General features: G+C 54.7%; 1 protein-coding gene across 1 annotated transcript; it reads left to right on the forward strand.

Annotated features, from left to right (window-relative positions):
* Positions 1 to 5,598: 5,598 nt before the first annotated feature.
* On the forward strand, positions 5,599 to 6,778 carry LOC105874070 (interferon-induced transmembrane protein 3-like). The gene is made up of 2 exons (XM_012769578.3): positions 5,599 to 5,942; positions 6,501 to 6,778. Exons 1-2 carry the CDS (start codon positions 5,694 to 5,696, stop codon positions 6,651 to 6,653), a joined length of 402 nt encoding a protein of 133 aa, XP_012625032.1. The 5' UTR covers positions 5,599 to 5,693; the 3' UTR covers positions 6,654 to 6,778.
* Positions 6,779 to 13,891: the final 7,113 nt, after the last annotated feature.

Consider the following 13,891-nt stretch of genomic DNA (forward strand, 5'->3'; position numbering starts at 1 on the left):
TGTGCAGTGTCCCTTCCTCCTAGCAATGGGGCAGGACAGTTCCGGAAGGAGGGTCTTCCAGGGAGGAGGGGAAGAGTGACTGTTCTAGCCTTTGTGGTTTGTTTTGGGGAAGAAGAGTTCTAGTTTCTACAATCTGCCTTGGGGAAGAGGAATTGTGGTTTCTGCAACTCGCTCTGGGGCGGAGGGTCAGGAGACGGGAGGTCAGGAGAGGGCAGCAAGACCTCCTTCCGATGCCTTCCGATGTCCTTCCGTCAGAGTGCACGCTGTGCCCAAGTGCCGTGTTTGGGGTTTCATGTTCTGAGCGCCAACAGCACCAAGTAGGCACTCAATAAGTATTTGTTGAATAAATGAATACATAAGTTTTTATAAAAAAAATTATAAAAGAAGTTGGGCAAGGTTATTCATGCCTGTAATTCCAGCATTTTGGGAGGCCAAGAAGGGAGGATGGCTTCAGCTCAGGGGTTCAAGAACAGCCTGGGCAACACAGCAATATCCTGTCTCTACAAAAAAATTTAAAAATTAGCAGGGCATGGTGACACATGCCTGTAGTCCCAGCTACTCGAGAGGCTGAGGCAGGAGGATCACTTGAGCTCAGGAATTTAAGGTCACAGTGAACTATGATGTCACTGCACTTCCGCCTGGGTGACAGGACCAGACCTTGTCTTGAAAAAAAGAAGGGAAGGGGGCCGGGCACAGTGGCTCATGCCTGTAACCCTAGCATTCTGGGAGGCCAAGGCGGGTGGATTGTTTGAGCTCAGGAGTTCGAGACCAGCCTGAGCAAGAGTGAGACCCCATCTCTACTAAAAAAAAATAGAAAGAAATTAGCTAGACAACTTAAAATATATAGAAAAAATTAGCCGGGCATGGTGGCGCATGCCTATAGTCCCAGCTACTCGGGAGGCTGAGGCAGCAGGATTGCTTGAGCCCAGGAGTTTGAGGTTGCTGTGAGCGAGGCTGATGCCACGGCACTCACTCTAGCCTGGACAACAAAGCAAGAGACTCTGTCTCAAAAAAAAAAAAAAAAAAAAAAAAAAAAAAAGAATTTTACATAGGGGGGGAGGGGGTGGGTATATACATACATAATGAGTGAGATGTGCACCATCTGTGGGATGATCATGCTGGAAACTCAGACTTTTGGGGGGAGGGGGGAAGGGCATTTTTTGAAACCTTAAAATTTGTACCCCCATAATATGCCGAAATAAAAATAAAATAAAATAGACAAAGATTTAAAAATTTTTTTTTACATAGGAGCCCTCAGAAATGAAGGCTCAAAGACCCAGGGAAACTGTCTTTGTGCTTCGATGTGATGAGGAACGGGCAGCCGTGCGTCTGGTGGTGACAGAGCAGGGGACCCGGCAAGGCCTGGCCGCTCGGGTTCCTCTTGGCCTCTCTGTGCAGTGTCCCTTCCTCCTAGCAATGGGGCAGGACAGTTCCGGAAGGAGGGTCTTCCAGGGAGGAGGGGAAGAGTGACTGTTCTAGCCTTTGTGGTTTGTTTTGGGGAAGAGGAGTTCTAGTTTCTACAATCTGCCTTGGGGAAGAGGAATTGTGGTTTCTGCAACTCGCTCTGGGGCGGAGGGTCAGGAGACAGGAGGTCAGGAGAGGGCAGCAAGACCTCCTTCCGATGCCTTCCGATGTCCTTCCGTCAGAGTGCACGCTGTGCCCAAGTGCTGTGTTTGGGGTTTCATGTTCTGAGCGCCAACAGCACCAAGTAGGCACTCAATAAGTATTTGTTGAATAAATGAATACATAAGTTTTTATAAAAAAAATTATAAAAGAAGTTGGGCAAGGTTATTCATGTCTGTAATTCCAGCATTTTGGGAGGCCAAGAAGGGAGGATGGCTTCAGCTCAGGGGTTCAAGAACAGCCTGGGCAACACAGCAATATCCTATCTCTACAAAAAAATTTAAAAATTAGCCGGGCATGGTGACGCATGCCTGTAGTCCCAGCTACTCAGGAGGCTGAGGCAGGAGGATCACTTGAGCTCAGGAATTTAAGGTCACAGTGAACTATGATGTCACTGCACTTCCGCCTGGGTAACAGGACCAGACCTTGTCTTGAAAAAAAGAAGGGAAGTGGGCCGGGCACAGTGGCTCATGCCTGTAACCCTAGCATTCTGGGAGGCCAAGGCGGGTGGATTGTTTGAGCTCAGGAGTTCGAGACCAGCCTGAGCAAGAGTGAGACCCCGTCTCTACTAAAAAAAAAATAGAAAGAAATTAGCTAGACAACTTAAAATATATAGAAAAAATTAGCCGGGCATGGTGGCGCATGCCTATAGTCCCAGCTGCTCAGGAGGCTGAGGCAAGAGGATCGCGTGAGCCCAGGAGTTTGAGGTTGCTGTGAGCGAGGCTGATGCCACGGCACTCACTCTAGCCTGGGCAAGAAAGTGAGACTCTGTCTCAAAAAAAAAGAAAGGAAAGGAAGGCGAAAAGGAAGGAAGGAAGGAAGGAAGGAAGGGAGGGAGGGAGGGAGGGAGGGAGGGAAAGAAAGAAAGAGAGAGAGAGAGAGAGAGAGAGAGGGAGGGAGGGAGGGAGGGAGAGAAAGAAAGAAAAAGAAAGAAAGAAAGAAAGAAAGAAAGAAAGAAAGAAAGAAAGAAAGAAGGAAGGAAGGAAGGAAGGAAGGAAGGAAGGAAGGAAGGAAGGAAGGAAGGAAGGAAGGAAGGAAGGAAGGAAGGAAGGAAGGAAGGGAGGGAAGAATCCATCTCATGAAAATCAGCAAATGACAAAAGAAACCCCAAAAGTACAGCAAACAGTAAATATGAAAACTTTTGCAGAAATAAGACCTTGCAGAAGAATTATTACAGTAAATATGAAGTAAAACACAAAGACTCTCTATGGGCCAAGTCTTGAGTTAATTTTTTTTAATAAAAAAATAAAAATAAATAAATAAATTTTTAAAAACTATATATAAAAAGAAAAGACAAAGACTCAACAAGAAATACATTTTAAGAGAAAATCTAGAAATATGAAGAACAGAAATAAGAAACATCTAGAAATAAGAATCCAAGTGTCTGAACTTGGATTTAGGAGCTTCCCGGTGCTTGGCAGAGTTGGCACTGCTTCCTGGGTGCAGACAGTCCCTGCCGTTAGCTGTGTCCCTCAGCGGCAGGTAGCAAGGCCAGGCACGGCCAAGCAGACAGGGTAGGAGTGGCAGGAAAACACCAGAACCTCTGGACTCCGAGATTTCCAGACAATAGGCCAGCTGTGCTCAGGAAGCGTTGGAGACAAAAGGCACCTTAAACAGTTTTTGAGGAATGGGAACTGGGGACTTCAATGGGAACTGATATTGCGATATATCAGGAAAGACACGTTTGGTCTTTGCTCCTGGGTCCCGGCCAGAGCACCTACATTCCTTATTTCCTGAGTGACGAGAATAGAGGTAAACCCATCTTGCCAGGGACACCACCCAGTGATGAGAGGCAGGAACTGTCTGTCTGCCAACCTGGGGGGGCGGGGCGGGGGGGACTGGAGTTTGGCCCAGCCACTGACGGGAACGATCTAATCGATTGTGCAATCATGCACCTATATAATGAAGCTGCCACAAAAACCCCTAAACAATGGGGTTGGAAGCTCTTTCGGGTTGGAAGCTCTAAACTACAGTATTTAGGTTTAACCTGCACTCGAGGTTTGGTTTAACCCACACTCGATTAGGTTTGGTTTAACCCGTACTTGGTTATTAAAACTCAGATGGAAAACAAGAAAATGCTCACCAAAAACCAGGAGAGTGGTGGTCTTCCTGTTGGGGGCAGGCAGGAACCTCAGAGGGTCAAACCACTGTGCTTTGCCCATGCCCTGAGGCTAGGATGAGTTTGGTTTCTGATTTTTTCAAAGGATTCTTCTGTCAATGTAAAAAAAGACCAAACTGTAAAATAACTTTAAAGAAATTTATTCTGAGCCAAATTTGAGGACCATGAGCTGGAGCCACTGCCAAGAGGCCTTGAGCAAGTGGACTCGCTGTGGCTGGGTCACAGTTTGGTTTTAGACATTTCAGGGAGACAGGGGTTACAGGCAAAGTCATAAACCAATAGGTGAGAGGCATACATTGGTTTGGCCCAAAAAGGTGGGCCATCTCAAAGGGGGGGGGGATACTTACTGGTTATAAAGTGGGTTTAAAGATTCTTTGGCTTGTAATTGGTTAAAGACATGAAGCTTTGTCTAAAGGCTTGGAATGTTTTAACATAAGGAGCTGTTAATCGGAGAGAAGCCACTGGACAGAGATTTCTTCTGTAATTGAGGACCTGCAGGTTTGTCTCACATACCCTTGGGCCTGTTAATGAGTAACAAAGGATGTCCCCAAGAAGGGAGGGGGCATGATGAGGCATGTCAGACCTCCCTCCTCCTGGCAGGCAATTAAGTTTTGGGATATTCATTTGGCCAATAGGGAGTCCATTCAGTAAGCCAGTGGGGGGTGAGCCTTAAGATTTTATTTCAGTTCACACTTCTCAGTACAAAGGCCATAGGAGCTGTGCTGCCCACTGTCCTTTCAGGAAGGCCTTGGTCAGGGAGCCCTGGCAGCCCCCCAAGTCCCACTGGGTTAGGTGCTGAGTCCGGGGACCTCCCCATCATCCTCCCAGCTGCCAAGGCCTTTTACAAAACCCAGGAGGCCCAGAAGGAAGGAAGAAAGAAAAGTGGAATTGCAGGAATATGTCAGTCCTGTGTCCAAAACTGCTGCCACATTCCCTGGAGTCACTTTTTTTTTTTAACATTAAGAAATTATACTTTTTATTGCTTCTTAAAATAAAAAATTGTTTAAGAATCCCTGGAGTCACTACTTTTTTTTTGAGATAGAGTCTCACTTTGTTGCCCAGGCTAGAGTGAGTGCCATGGCGTCAGCCTAGCTCAAAGCAACCTCAAATTCCTGGGCTCGAGCAATCCTGCTGCCTCAGCCTCCCGAGTAGCTGGGACTACAGGCATGCGCCACCATGCCCGGCTAATTTTTTCTATATATATTAGTTGGCCAATTAATTTCTTTCTATTTATAGTAGAGACGGGGTCTCGCTCTTGCTCAGGCTGGTTTTGAACTCATGACCTTGAGCAATCCACCCACCCAACCGCACCTGGCCTGGAGTCACTCTTTTCCCCACCACAGCCTCCTCTCCAGCCAGGCAGCACCAGAGGTCCCAGGGCTGGGCCTGGAAGGCTCCTTTGGGGCAGGCGACAGGGCCGCCCGGTCTCCCACCTGCACCAGGAGACAGAGGGAGGGTTAGACTCCCCCACCCAGCTGGGGCCGGGACCTCAGCCCCAGGAGACAGTAATGCGTTTCAGCAGAGGAGGCCTGGGACAGGGCCGGTGCCAGCTTTGGGGGGCTCTCTCTAAGGGCTGCAGTGTGGGGCCCCTGTGGGTCCTGGCAGAGCTCTGAACTGGGGCAGTGAGGCTTGAAGCTGTTGGCCTGGGGTGGGGGGGTCCCAGGCCCCAAAAGTCCCCAGGCCTCCCCAACACTAAAGAGCCTGGAGTTCAGCTGAGACACTCCCGCCTTGGGTCCCAGGACAGGAAGCCCTCCCTCACCCCTCAGGCCTCCCCCCCCATTTCCCTAAAGTAATTTGATCCTCTGGAATGTGTTCCCGCCCTCTCAGTCCCCAGCCAATTTCCAATTTGCTCAATGCCAGGAAAGGAAAACTCTGAGAAACCGAAACCAGAGGGGAAAGGAGGGCCCTGCTGAGCAGCCTACAGACCCACTGCTGGTCTCCGCCTGGCACCATGAGCCACACTCCCCAGACCTTCTTCACCCGGGCCCAAGCTGGGCTCCCCCCAAACTACGAGGTGCTCAAGGAGGAGCACGAGGTGGCCGTGCTGGGGACGCCCCACGGCCCCGCCACCTCCACATCCACCGTGATCCACGTCCACAGCGACACCGCCGTGCCCGACCACGTTGTCTGGTCCCTGTTCAACACGCTCTTCCTGAACTGCTGCTGCCTGGGCTTCATAGCATTCGCCTACTCCGTGAAGGTGCGTGTGGGCGCGTGGGGGCCGCTCCAGAACAGTGCGTGTGCGCCTGCCCCCCACCTGCCTGGGGGCTTGTGTGTCCTTGTATGTGTGTGTGTGTGTGTGTATCTCTCCCAGAGTGTGCCTGGCCTGTGTGTTGTGTATGACCTGCGTGTGTGTGTTTGTGTGTGTGTGAGGCCTGGGGGGTCTTCCCAGCATGGGGCTAGCAGGGGTCTGCGTGGGGCTGGCTGGGTCCCCCCACCCCCAGCCACGGGAATCCTCCCCACAGGCCAGGGAATCCTCCCCACAGGCCAGGCCGGAAAGCCAGACTGCGCAGCGCGGGCTCTCAGAACTGCAGGGGCGCTCACTCCCAGGGGACTTCCCCCGGGTGGGGTGGGCAGTCTGCACTGGCCCAGAGCAGGGAGGAAGAGCCCTGAGGGTCCTGGAGGGGCTGTGGGGAAGGCAGGGGTGGTCCTGGCTGTGGGGAAGGGCAGGGGCAGCCTGCTGGGGGCAGGGAGGAGCCCGGGGAAGGAGGGACATGCATCCTGGCTCCTGGGCCCCTGACCATCTCGTCTCCCCCAGTCTAGGGACAGGAAGATGGTGGGCGACCTGACCGGGGCCCAGGCCTACGCCTCCACCGCCAAGTGCCTGAATGTCTGGGCCCTGGTCCTCAGCATCCTTGGGACCATTCTGATCATCGTCGCCACGGTGGTCAGCGTCCAAAACTTAACCTAGGACCAGAGGCAACATCAAGGCTGTTGGTGGCTACCCAGGCCTGTGACGCCCATGCTCCACCTCCTGTGCTCCACCTCCCGTGCTCCACCTCCCTCCATCTCCCTCCATCTTCCGTGCTCCACCTGGTGCTCCACCTCCCCCGTACCTGGCCTCTGCCCTGGCCCCATCCCTTTGTACAGGGGTTCATACTCACACACCTGTCCCCTTGGGGGTCAATAAAGTGCTCGTGTTCCTAAGGGTGCCGTGAATCTACCTGGGGGTGGGGCACTGCCAAGGGGCCCCCACCTAGGTCTGAGATGGAGCCCAGGGGTCATCCACGCAGGACTCCTCGCCCTCTGGGCAGCTCTGCGGGGAGCACGTCGTCCTCGGGCTTGCTGGTTTCTGGCCTCCCGCTGGAAAGAGCGGCTGGACCAGGCCTTGGTGGGGGTCTCTCAGGTGCAGAGTCCTGAGCCAGAGCCGCGACCCAGGGGCTCACTGCGTCCAGAACACCTTCAGGCCCGGGACGACCGAGCCTGACTCTGGGCTGCCTGGAGCAGGCTTCTGGGGGCCTGTGTAGCTCAGGCCCTGGGCCAGGGCCCCCGGCTTTGGGCTTTGCATCCGGGGGAGCTGCTGAAGGAGCCCAGGCCCTCCCGGGAGATCCAGCCATGGTCCTCCTGACTGCTGCCTCCCGGGGTCCACCAGGCATCCTTGCTGCGCCTCTGGGATGGGGGCTGTCTGGGGAAGCCAGTCAAACCTGGTGACCTCTCAGCCCAGTTATAAGGAACATCAGGCGTCTGAAGAACCAAGGCCTTTAGCCCAAACTGCACGGACTGCTGCCTCCCCCGTAGAGGAGCTGCTAGTGCCCAGGAGAGGGCCTCCTCCCACCCGTGCCTTGGCCTTTGGTGGGTCCCTGCCCCCAGGGTCCAGTCGGGCTGCAGTCCGCCTCTCCCCTTAAGCCAGGAGCCCTGCAGAGTCCCCAGGGCCCCCAGTCCTGGCACCACCTGGGAATGGCCCGCCCTAACTCCCGCCGCCCCCCTGCCACTGACCTTGCAGTGCCAGAACTCGGGGGTCTGCAGTCCACTCGGGGGTCCCCGGGTGGGCGTGGATGCGCCCGAGGGTGCACACTCTGGTGAGGGGGCGTGTGTGAGCCAGACCTAGGAGGGAGGCCGGAGCCGAGGCGGCCCTAGGGTGGAGAGGTGTGTAGTTCAGTGAACCGTGGGGGTGGGAGCGGTGGGCGGGGCCAGCAGGCTTAGGGCTCAGGACCCTGCGCAGCTCGAAAGTACTCTGGGCGGACCGAGGCCAGTGTGCACCTCCGCTGAGCGCGATGGGGCCGCTCCTGGCCACGGACTCCCTGGGTCCGCGTGGAGAGCGACCAGTGCCAGGCCTGCAGTGACCCTGGGGCTGCCCTCTTCTGCAGGGAAGAGTTGAGCCAGCCTCGTGGAAAAAGGCGAGGAGCGGGAACAGCCCAGATGTTCCTCCTCAGGAGAATGGGCCCACAACCCGTGGCTCCTCCTTCCTGGGGAGGACAGCTCCCCTCGGCGATGCCCACCTAGGCCTAGTCAGAGCCCGGCCCTCGAGATCCACCCGGGTCACTCCGGGAGCGGGGACGTCGCAGGCAGCGACACCTTGCCTCGTGGAGGGGCGTGAGCGGGAAACGAAAGGGGCGCTCCGGGCGCGGGTGGCGTGTCCCTGGTCACCAGGAGCGTGGCGCTGCGCAGGGCGCCCATTTTCAAAACCTCGTGGGTGAGACTTGACGGTCTCCCCGCGGGCAGCACAGGGACCAGGTCCCGGCCCGTGGAGATTCGCTGAAAAGTCACCCGCAGGCATGAGGCAGGTTGCTTAATCGGAGGAAAACGTGAACATTTCATTTCAGCGCAGACACACGAGAGCCTTCTGAATGCAAACCCGCTTCTGGTGCGGCACACTGGGTTTTAAAGAATGGGGCTGGGGTTGTAGCTCCGTGGGTTTTGTTCCGCAAGGCCGGGTAGGAGCAGCAGAGAAGCCGGGCTGCTCGGTGGGCTGTCCCGCTGTCTTGCGATGGCCTCCCAGGGGACAGCGCCACGGGGGGGGGGGCGGGGGGGGGGCGGTGGCTGGCTCAGTCCCTTAGGGGTGCCACACTCTGCCTCTCCTGGCGGCGTGAGGGAAGGAAGACCTGAATGCAGTAATGCAGAGGCAACCTCCCCACGGGACAGCCCTGCAGCAGCACTTGGTGGCAGCTGTTACCGGCTGCCCAGCTCCTGGGTTCTTGTCTTTTCTATCCAAGAATGAAAGCAAGGCCGGGCGCACGGGGCGCACACCTATGTAATCCTAGCACTCTCAGAGGCTGAGGCGGGCGGATCACTCAAGGACAGGAGTTCAAAACCAGCCTGAGCAAGAGCGAGACCCCGCTCCCTCTCTACTAAAAATAGAAAGAAATTAATTGGCCAACTAAAAATATATGTAGAAAAAATTAGCGGAGTGGCGCATGCCTGTAGTCCTGAGTAGCTACTCGGGAGGCTGAGGCAGGAGGATCGCTTGAGCCCAGGAGTTTGAGGTTGCTGTGAGCTAGGCTGACGCCGCAGCACACAGCACTCTAGCCAGGGCAACAGAGTGAGACTTTGCCTCAAAAATAAAAAATAAAAAAAGAATGAAAGCAAGAGGCAGGTTTGGAGTCGCTGGCAGCGAAGTTTGATAAAGCGACAGTTACTCTTGCAGGGGTTAAGAGCAGGCACCGTGAGCAGCGCCGGGCGCCCAGTGGCCCTGGGGGCCCCGTGTCACAGTCAGCAAGCGACTGTACACTCCAAAAGGGGCAGGAGCAGGCGCTCGCCCCGGCGGGCCGTGGCCCGGGGGACCGTGCGTCTCCGTTTTCCTCCCGTCTGGCCTTGTCCTTCCTGAAGTTGCAGCTTCTGCTTGTTGACCAGTGGGGGAGGGGCAGTTTTCCACCTGAGGCGGTTGGCGAATGTGCTGGGGGGTGGGGGGACTGTGATGTGCAACGTGCCCAGTGTGGCTTCCGCTGTTCCCGTGACAGCTGCGGTCACCCTTATCCTGTTATGGCGACAGCGTGTTTTCTCTCTACGCGTCCTCCGCTCACTCTCACTTTCCCCGCGCTGACGTCCGTGACCCCGACCGCCACCCTCGCCTGGCGGAGCGCTGGCTCCGCGTCCCGCCCGCCCGCCCCGCCCGCCGCGGGCCTCCTGCGCCCGCGCCTCGCCTTCCCACCTGCCCAACAGCAGCCACCTCAAAATACATCTCGGGATAAAATATTTCTGATGTTCCGCAGTATGTCTGGTCCCTCTTCTTCCTCGGCAAGGTCAGAGCGCGGAGGGGCTCTCACCCGACCCGGCGGGGCGCGGCGCGCCCGGCCCTACCCGCCCCGCGCCCCGCGCCGTCGCGCCTCCGCCACGCCAGGCTCCGCGGAGGTCGCGGGGCTCCGGGACCCCGAGCCGCCCCCCGCTTCCCGCCGCAGCCCGGCCTCGCGGCTCTCCCGGCCCCATCCCGCCTGGCGGGCCCTGCCGTCCCTCCGGGGAAACGGAGGACGACCCTCGAGGGCGGAAGGTTGGGGCGGGGGTCGGCACTCGCCCCGCACGCCCCGGCCCCGGCTCCCAGGGCGTGGGGGGCTCCTGAGACCCTCTGGCTGCGGGCCCGGCCGGCGACAGGGAACGCGTCGCCCCTCCCGCCAGGCCTCCGGAGAGGCTGGCTGCTCGGGACCCCCCTGGGCCGCCCGCCAGGCGCAGACCTTGGTCCCCCGCAGGGCCCCCACCCCAGCCCACCGCCATCCCCACCAACCCCACGCCCAGGCGAGAGGAGCCCAGCGGCTCTGCGCGCGGACCCTCCGGCCACTCGCGGGCCTGCGACGCTACCTGGTGGCCGTCCACGCAAAGTGCCGCCGCAGGGGTGGGGCAAAGAGAGGGGCGGCCCCGGCCCCCCCAGGAGCTATTACTGTCCTGCCTGCCGGGCCCATTACGCCCAGCGCCACCCGGGCCCTGGACGCGGACGTGACCCCAGGAACGCAGTGAGAACAGTGCTTAGAGCGAAATCTATACCATTGAATGCGGATAGTGGAAAAGAAGAAAGATCTAAAATTGATAATCTGAACTTCCTCCTCAGAAAACTAGAAAAAGTAGAGCACTATATATAAGCCTAAAGCAAGCACAAGACAAGAAATCATAAAAATTACAGAAGAAATCAAATGAAAACAGGAAATCAATGGGAAAAAAATAAAACCAAAAGCTTGTTCTTTGAAAAAAATTCAATAAAATTGATAAACCGCTAGCCAGGTTAACCAGAAATAAAGAGAACACGATAATTACAATGAGAAATAAAAGTGAGCTCATCATTACTGATCCCGTGCACATTAAAAGAATGATAAAAGAATATTATGAAAAATTCTATGCCCACGAATTTGATGACTTAGATGAAATGGACTGATTCCTTGAAAGAGACAAACTAACAAAAGTCATGCAAGGAACAATAGATAAACTGAGTAGGCCTATATCTATTAAAGAAATTAAATCAATAATTAATAACCTTCAGGCCGGGTGTGGTGGCTCTCGCCTGTAATCCTAGCACTCTGGGAGGCCAAGGAGGGCGGATCCTTTGAGCTCTGGAGTTCAAGACCAGCCTGAGCAAGAGCGAGACCCCATCTCTACTAAAAACAGAAAGAAATTAATTGGCCAACTAAAAATATATAGAAAAAATTAGCCGGGCATGGTGGCACATGCCTGTAGTCCCAGGTACTTGGGAGGCTGAGGCAGGAGCCCAGGAGTTTAAGGTTGCTGTGAGCGAGGCTGACACCACAGCACTCACTCTAGCCAGGGCAATAGAGTAGGACTCTGTCTCAAAAAAAAAAAAAAAAAAAAAAACAACCAACAAAGCAGCATTGCATTATAACTCAAAGTATACTATAAATATCCATGAAGGCATACTGAGATAAATAAATGATCAAATAAAATAATAATACTGGGAGAAGAGACAAATCTCCCTGCCAGAAGAATTCTAAACAAATCATGCAGACACTTCACCCTCAGGGCAGAGGTGCACGACCTCCCACCTTGGAGGTCCTTCCGCAGAGCAGAGTGTGGGAAGGGTGGGGATAGAGACCCTGGCAGGAGCCGCCCCAGCCCGGCACGCAGGGCCAGCCACAGCTCACGCTGGTTGTGGTACCCACACAGGGTGGGGCAAAGTGGTGCTTCCCCTCTGCAATCTTCTTCCCCAAAATGATAACCCCAGGCCAAGCATGACAAAGAGAGCAGAGAAATCTCAATAGAGGGCGTCCTAGGAACACCCAACCAGCACCCCCAAAACTGTCCAGGTCCTCAAACACAAGGTGACTCTGAGAAACCATCTTACAGAGAGGAAGCTGAGGACACAGCACCACTGACTGTCACCTGATGTCCTGGGTGGGGTCCTGGGACAGAGCAAGGACAATAGGGAAGAACTGAGGGAATCTGGATAAAGGGTGGGCTTTGAGGGAAAAATAACACATCCCCTGAAAATAAGCCCTAGGGTGTCTTTTTTTTTTTTTTGAGACAGAGTCTCACTCTGTTGCCCAGGGTAGAGTGAGTGCTGTGAAGTCAGCCTAGCTCACAGCAACCTCAAACTCCTGGGCTCAAGTGATCCTGCTGCGTCAGCCTCCAAAGTAGCTAAGACTACAGGCATGCGCCACCATGCCCAGCTAATTTTTTGTATATATATCTTTAGTTGGTCAATTAATTTCTTTCCATTTTTAGTGGAGATGAGGTCTCACTCAGGCTGGTTTAGAACTCCTGACCTTGGGCGATCCTCCTGCCTCGGCCTCCCAGAGTGCTAGGATTACAGGACTGAGCTGCCACGCCTGGCCCTATGGTGTCTTCTTGAGGAAAAATAAATATAAGACCCTGTCTTATTTTCCGGGAAACACGGTACTAGGAAAAACCAGAAGATTCTGCTTTAGACAGGCAAGGTCAAGAACTCACCTTCACTTCCTTCCCTCTGAGGACACTCTACAGCCCATGAGATGCTCCATCTCCACCGCCCCCCCCCCCCCCCCCCCCCCCCCCCCCCCCCCCCCCCCCGCCACCTAGGGCAACACCATGTTGCCTGCACCTGGTGAGCAGGAAGTAGCAACTGAGACCGGCTGGGCGTGGTGGCTCACACCTGCGCACCTGTAATCCTAGCACTCAGGGAGGCCAAGGCGGGGCGGATTGCTCAAGGTCAGGAGTTCGAAACCAGCCTGAGGAAGAGCGAGACCCCCGTCTCTACTATAAATAGAAATTAATTGGCCAACCAAAAATATATAGAAAAAATTAGCCAGGCATGGTGGCACATGCCTGTAGTCCCAGCTACTGGGGAGGCTGAGGCAGCAGGACTGCTTGAGCCCAGGAGTTTGAGGTTGCTGTGAGCTAGGCTGACGCCACGGCACTCACTCTAGCCTGGGCAACAAAGCGAGACCCTGTCTCAAAAATAAAAAGAAAGTAGCAACTGCCCTCAACACCTTCGGAGAACAAATCTATGCCAACAAGTGGAAAACACGCCCCACAGAAATCCCGGGGCCTGCCCCCTCTGAGACTCCTACAGGCCGGGTGGTCTGGAACACGTCTGAAACATGGCACTGCCCTGTCTGTGATGGGGGAAGGGGCTGGTGTTGGTCTGTGCTGTCCGCAGCTCTGCGTCGGCTGCCTGGAGAGTGGAAATCCAGGTGCAGGTCTGGCGCAAGCTCCATCCCCACCGCAGACAAGTGGCTGCCTCCAGTTCCTTCTGCCAAGAAGAAAGACTCTCTCGTCTCACAAACATCAAGTCACGGCGGAGAACAGACTTAAACCTAAGGCATGACACTATAAGAATTCCAGAAGAAAACGTCGGAAAAACTCTTACAGACATTGGCCTAGGCAAAGAATTTATGAAGAAGACCCCAAAGGCAATCACAGCAACAACAAAAATAAATAAATGGGACGTGATCAAATTAAAAAGCTTCTGCACAGCCAAGGAAACTATCTCGAGAGCAAACAGACAACCCACAGAATGGAAGAAAACACTCGCATGTTACACATCCGATAAAGGGCTGGTAACTAGCATCTATATAGAGCTCAGGAAAATCAGCAAGAAAAAATCAACCCCATTAAAAAGTGGGCAAAGAACATGAACAGAAACTTGTCAAAAGAAGACAGACAGGCCGGGCGTGGTGGCTCACGCCTATAATCCTGGCACTCTGGGAGGCCGAGGCAAGAGGATTGCTCAAGGTCAGGAGTTCTAAACCAGCCTGAGCAAGAGCAAGACCTCATCTCTACTAACAATAGAAAGAA

This window comes from Microcebus murinus, chromosome 4, assembly GCF_040939455.1.
Source record: "Microcebus murinus isolate Inina chromosome 4, M.murinus_Inina_mat1.0, whole genome shotgun sequence".
In the NCBI taxonomy this organism is placed as follows: Eukaryota; Metazoa; Chordata; class Mammalia; order Primates; family Cheirogaleidae; genus Microcebus; species Microcebus murinus.

Bases quoted from the DNA above. Each gene is read 5' to 3' on its own strand.
- LOC105874070 (XM_012769578.3), top strand. From the start codon at position 5,694: ATGAGCCACACTCCCCAGACCTTCTTCACCCGGGCCCAAGCTGGGCTC. The intron at 5,943-6,500 runs GTGCGTGTGGGC...CGTCTCCCCCAG, and splicing joins CATTCGCCTACTCCGTGAAG to TCTAGGGACAGGAAGATGGT.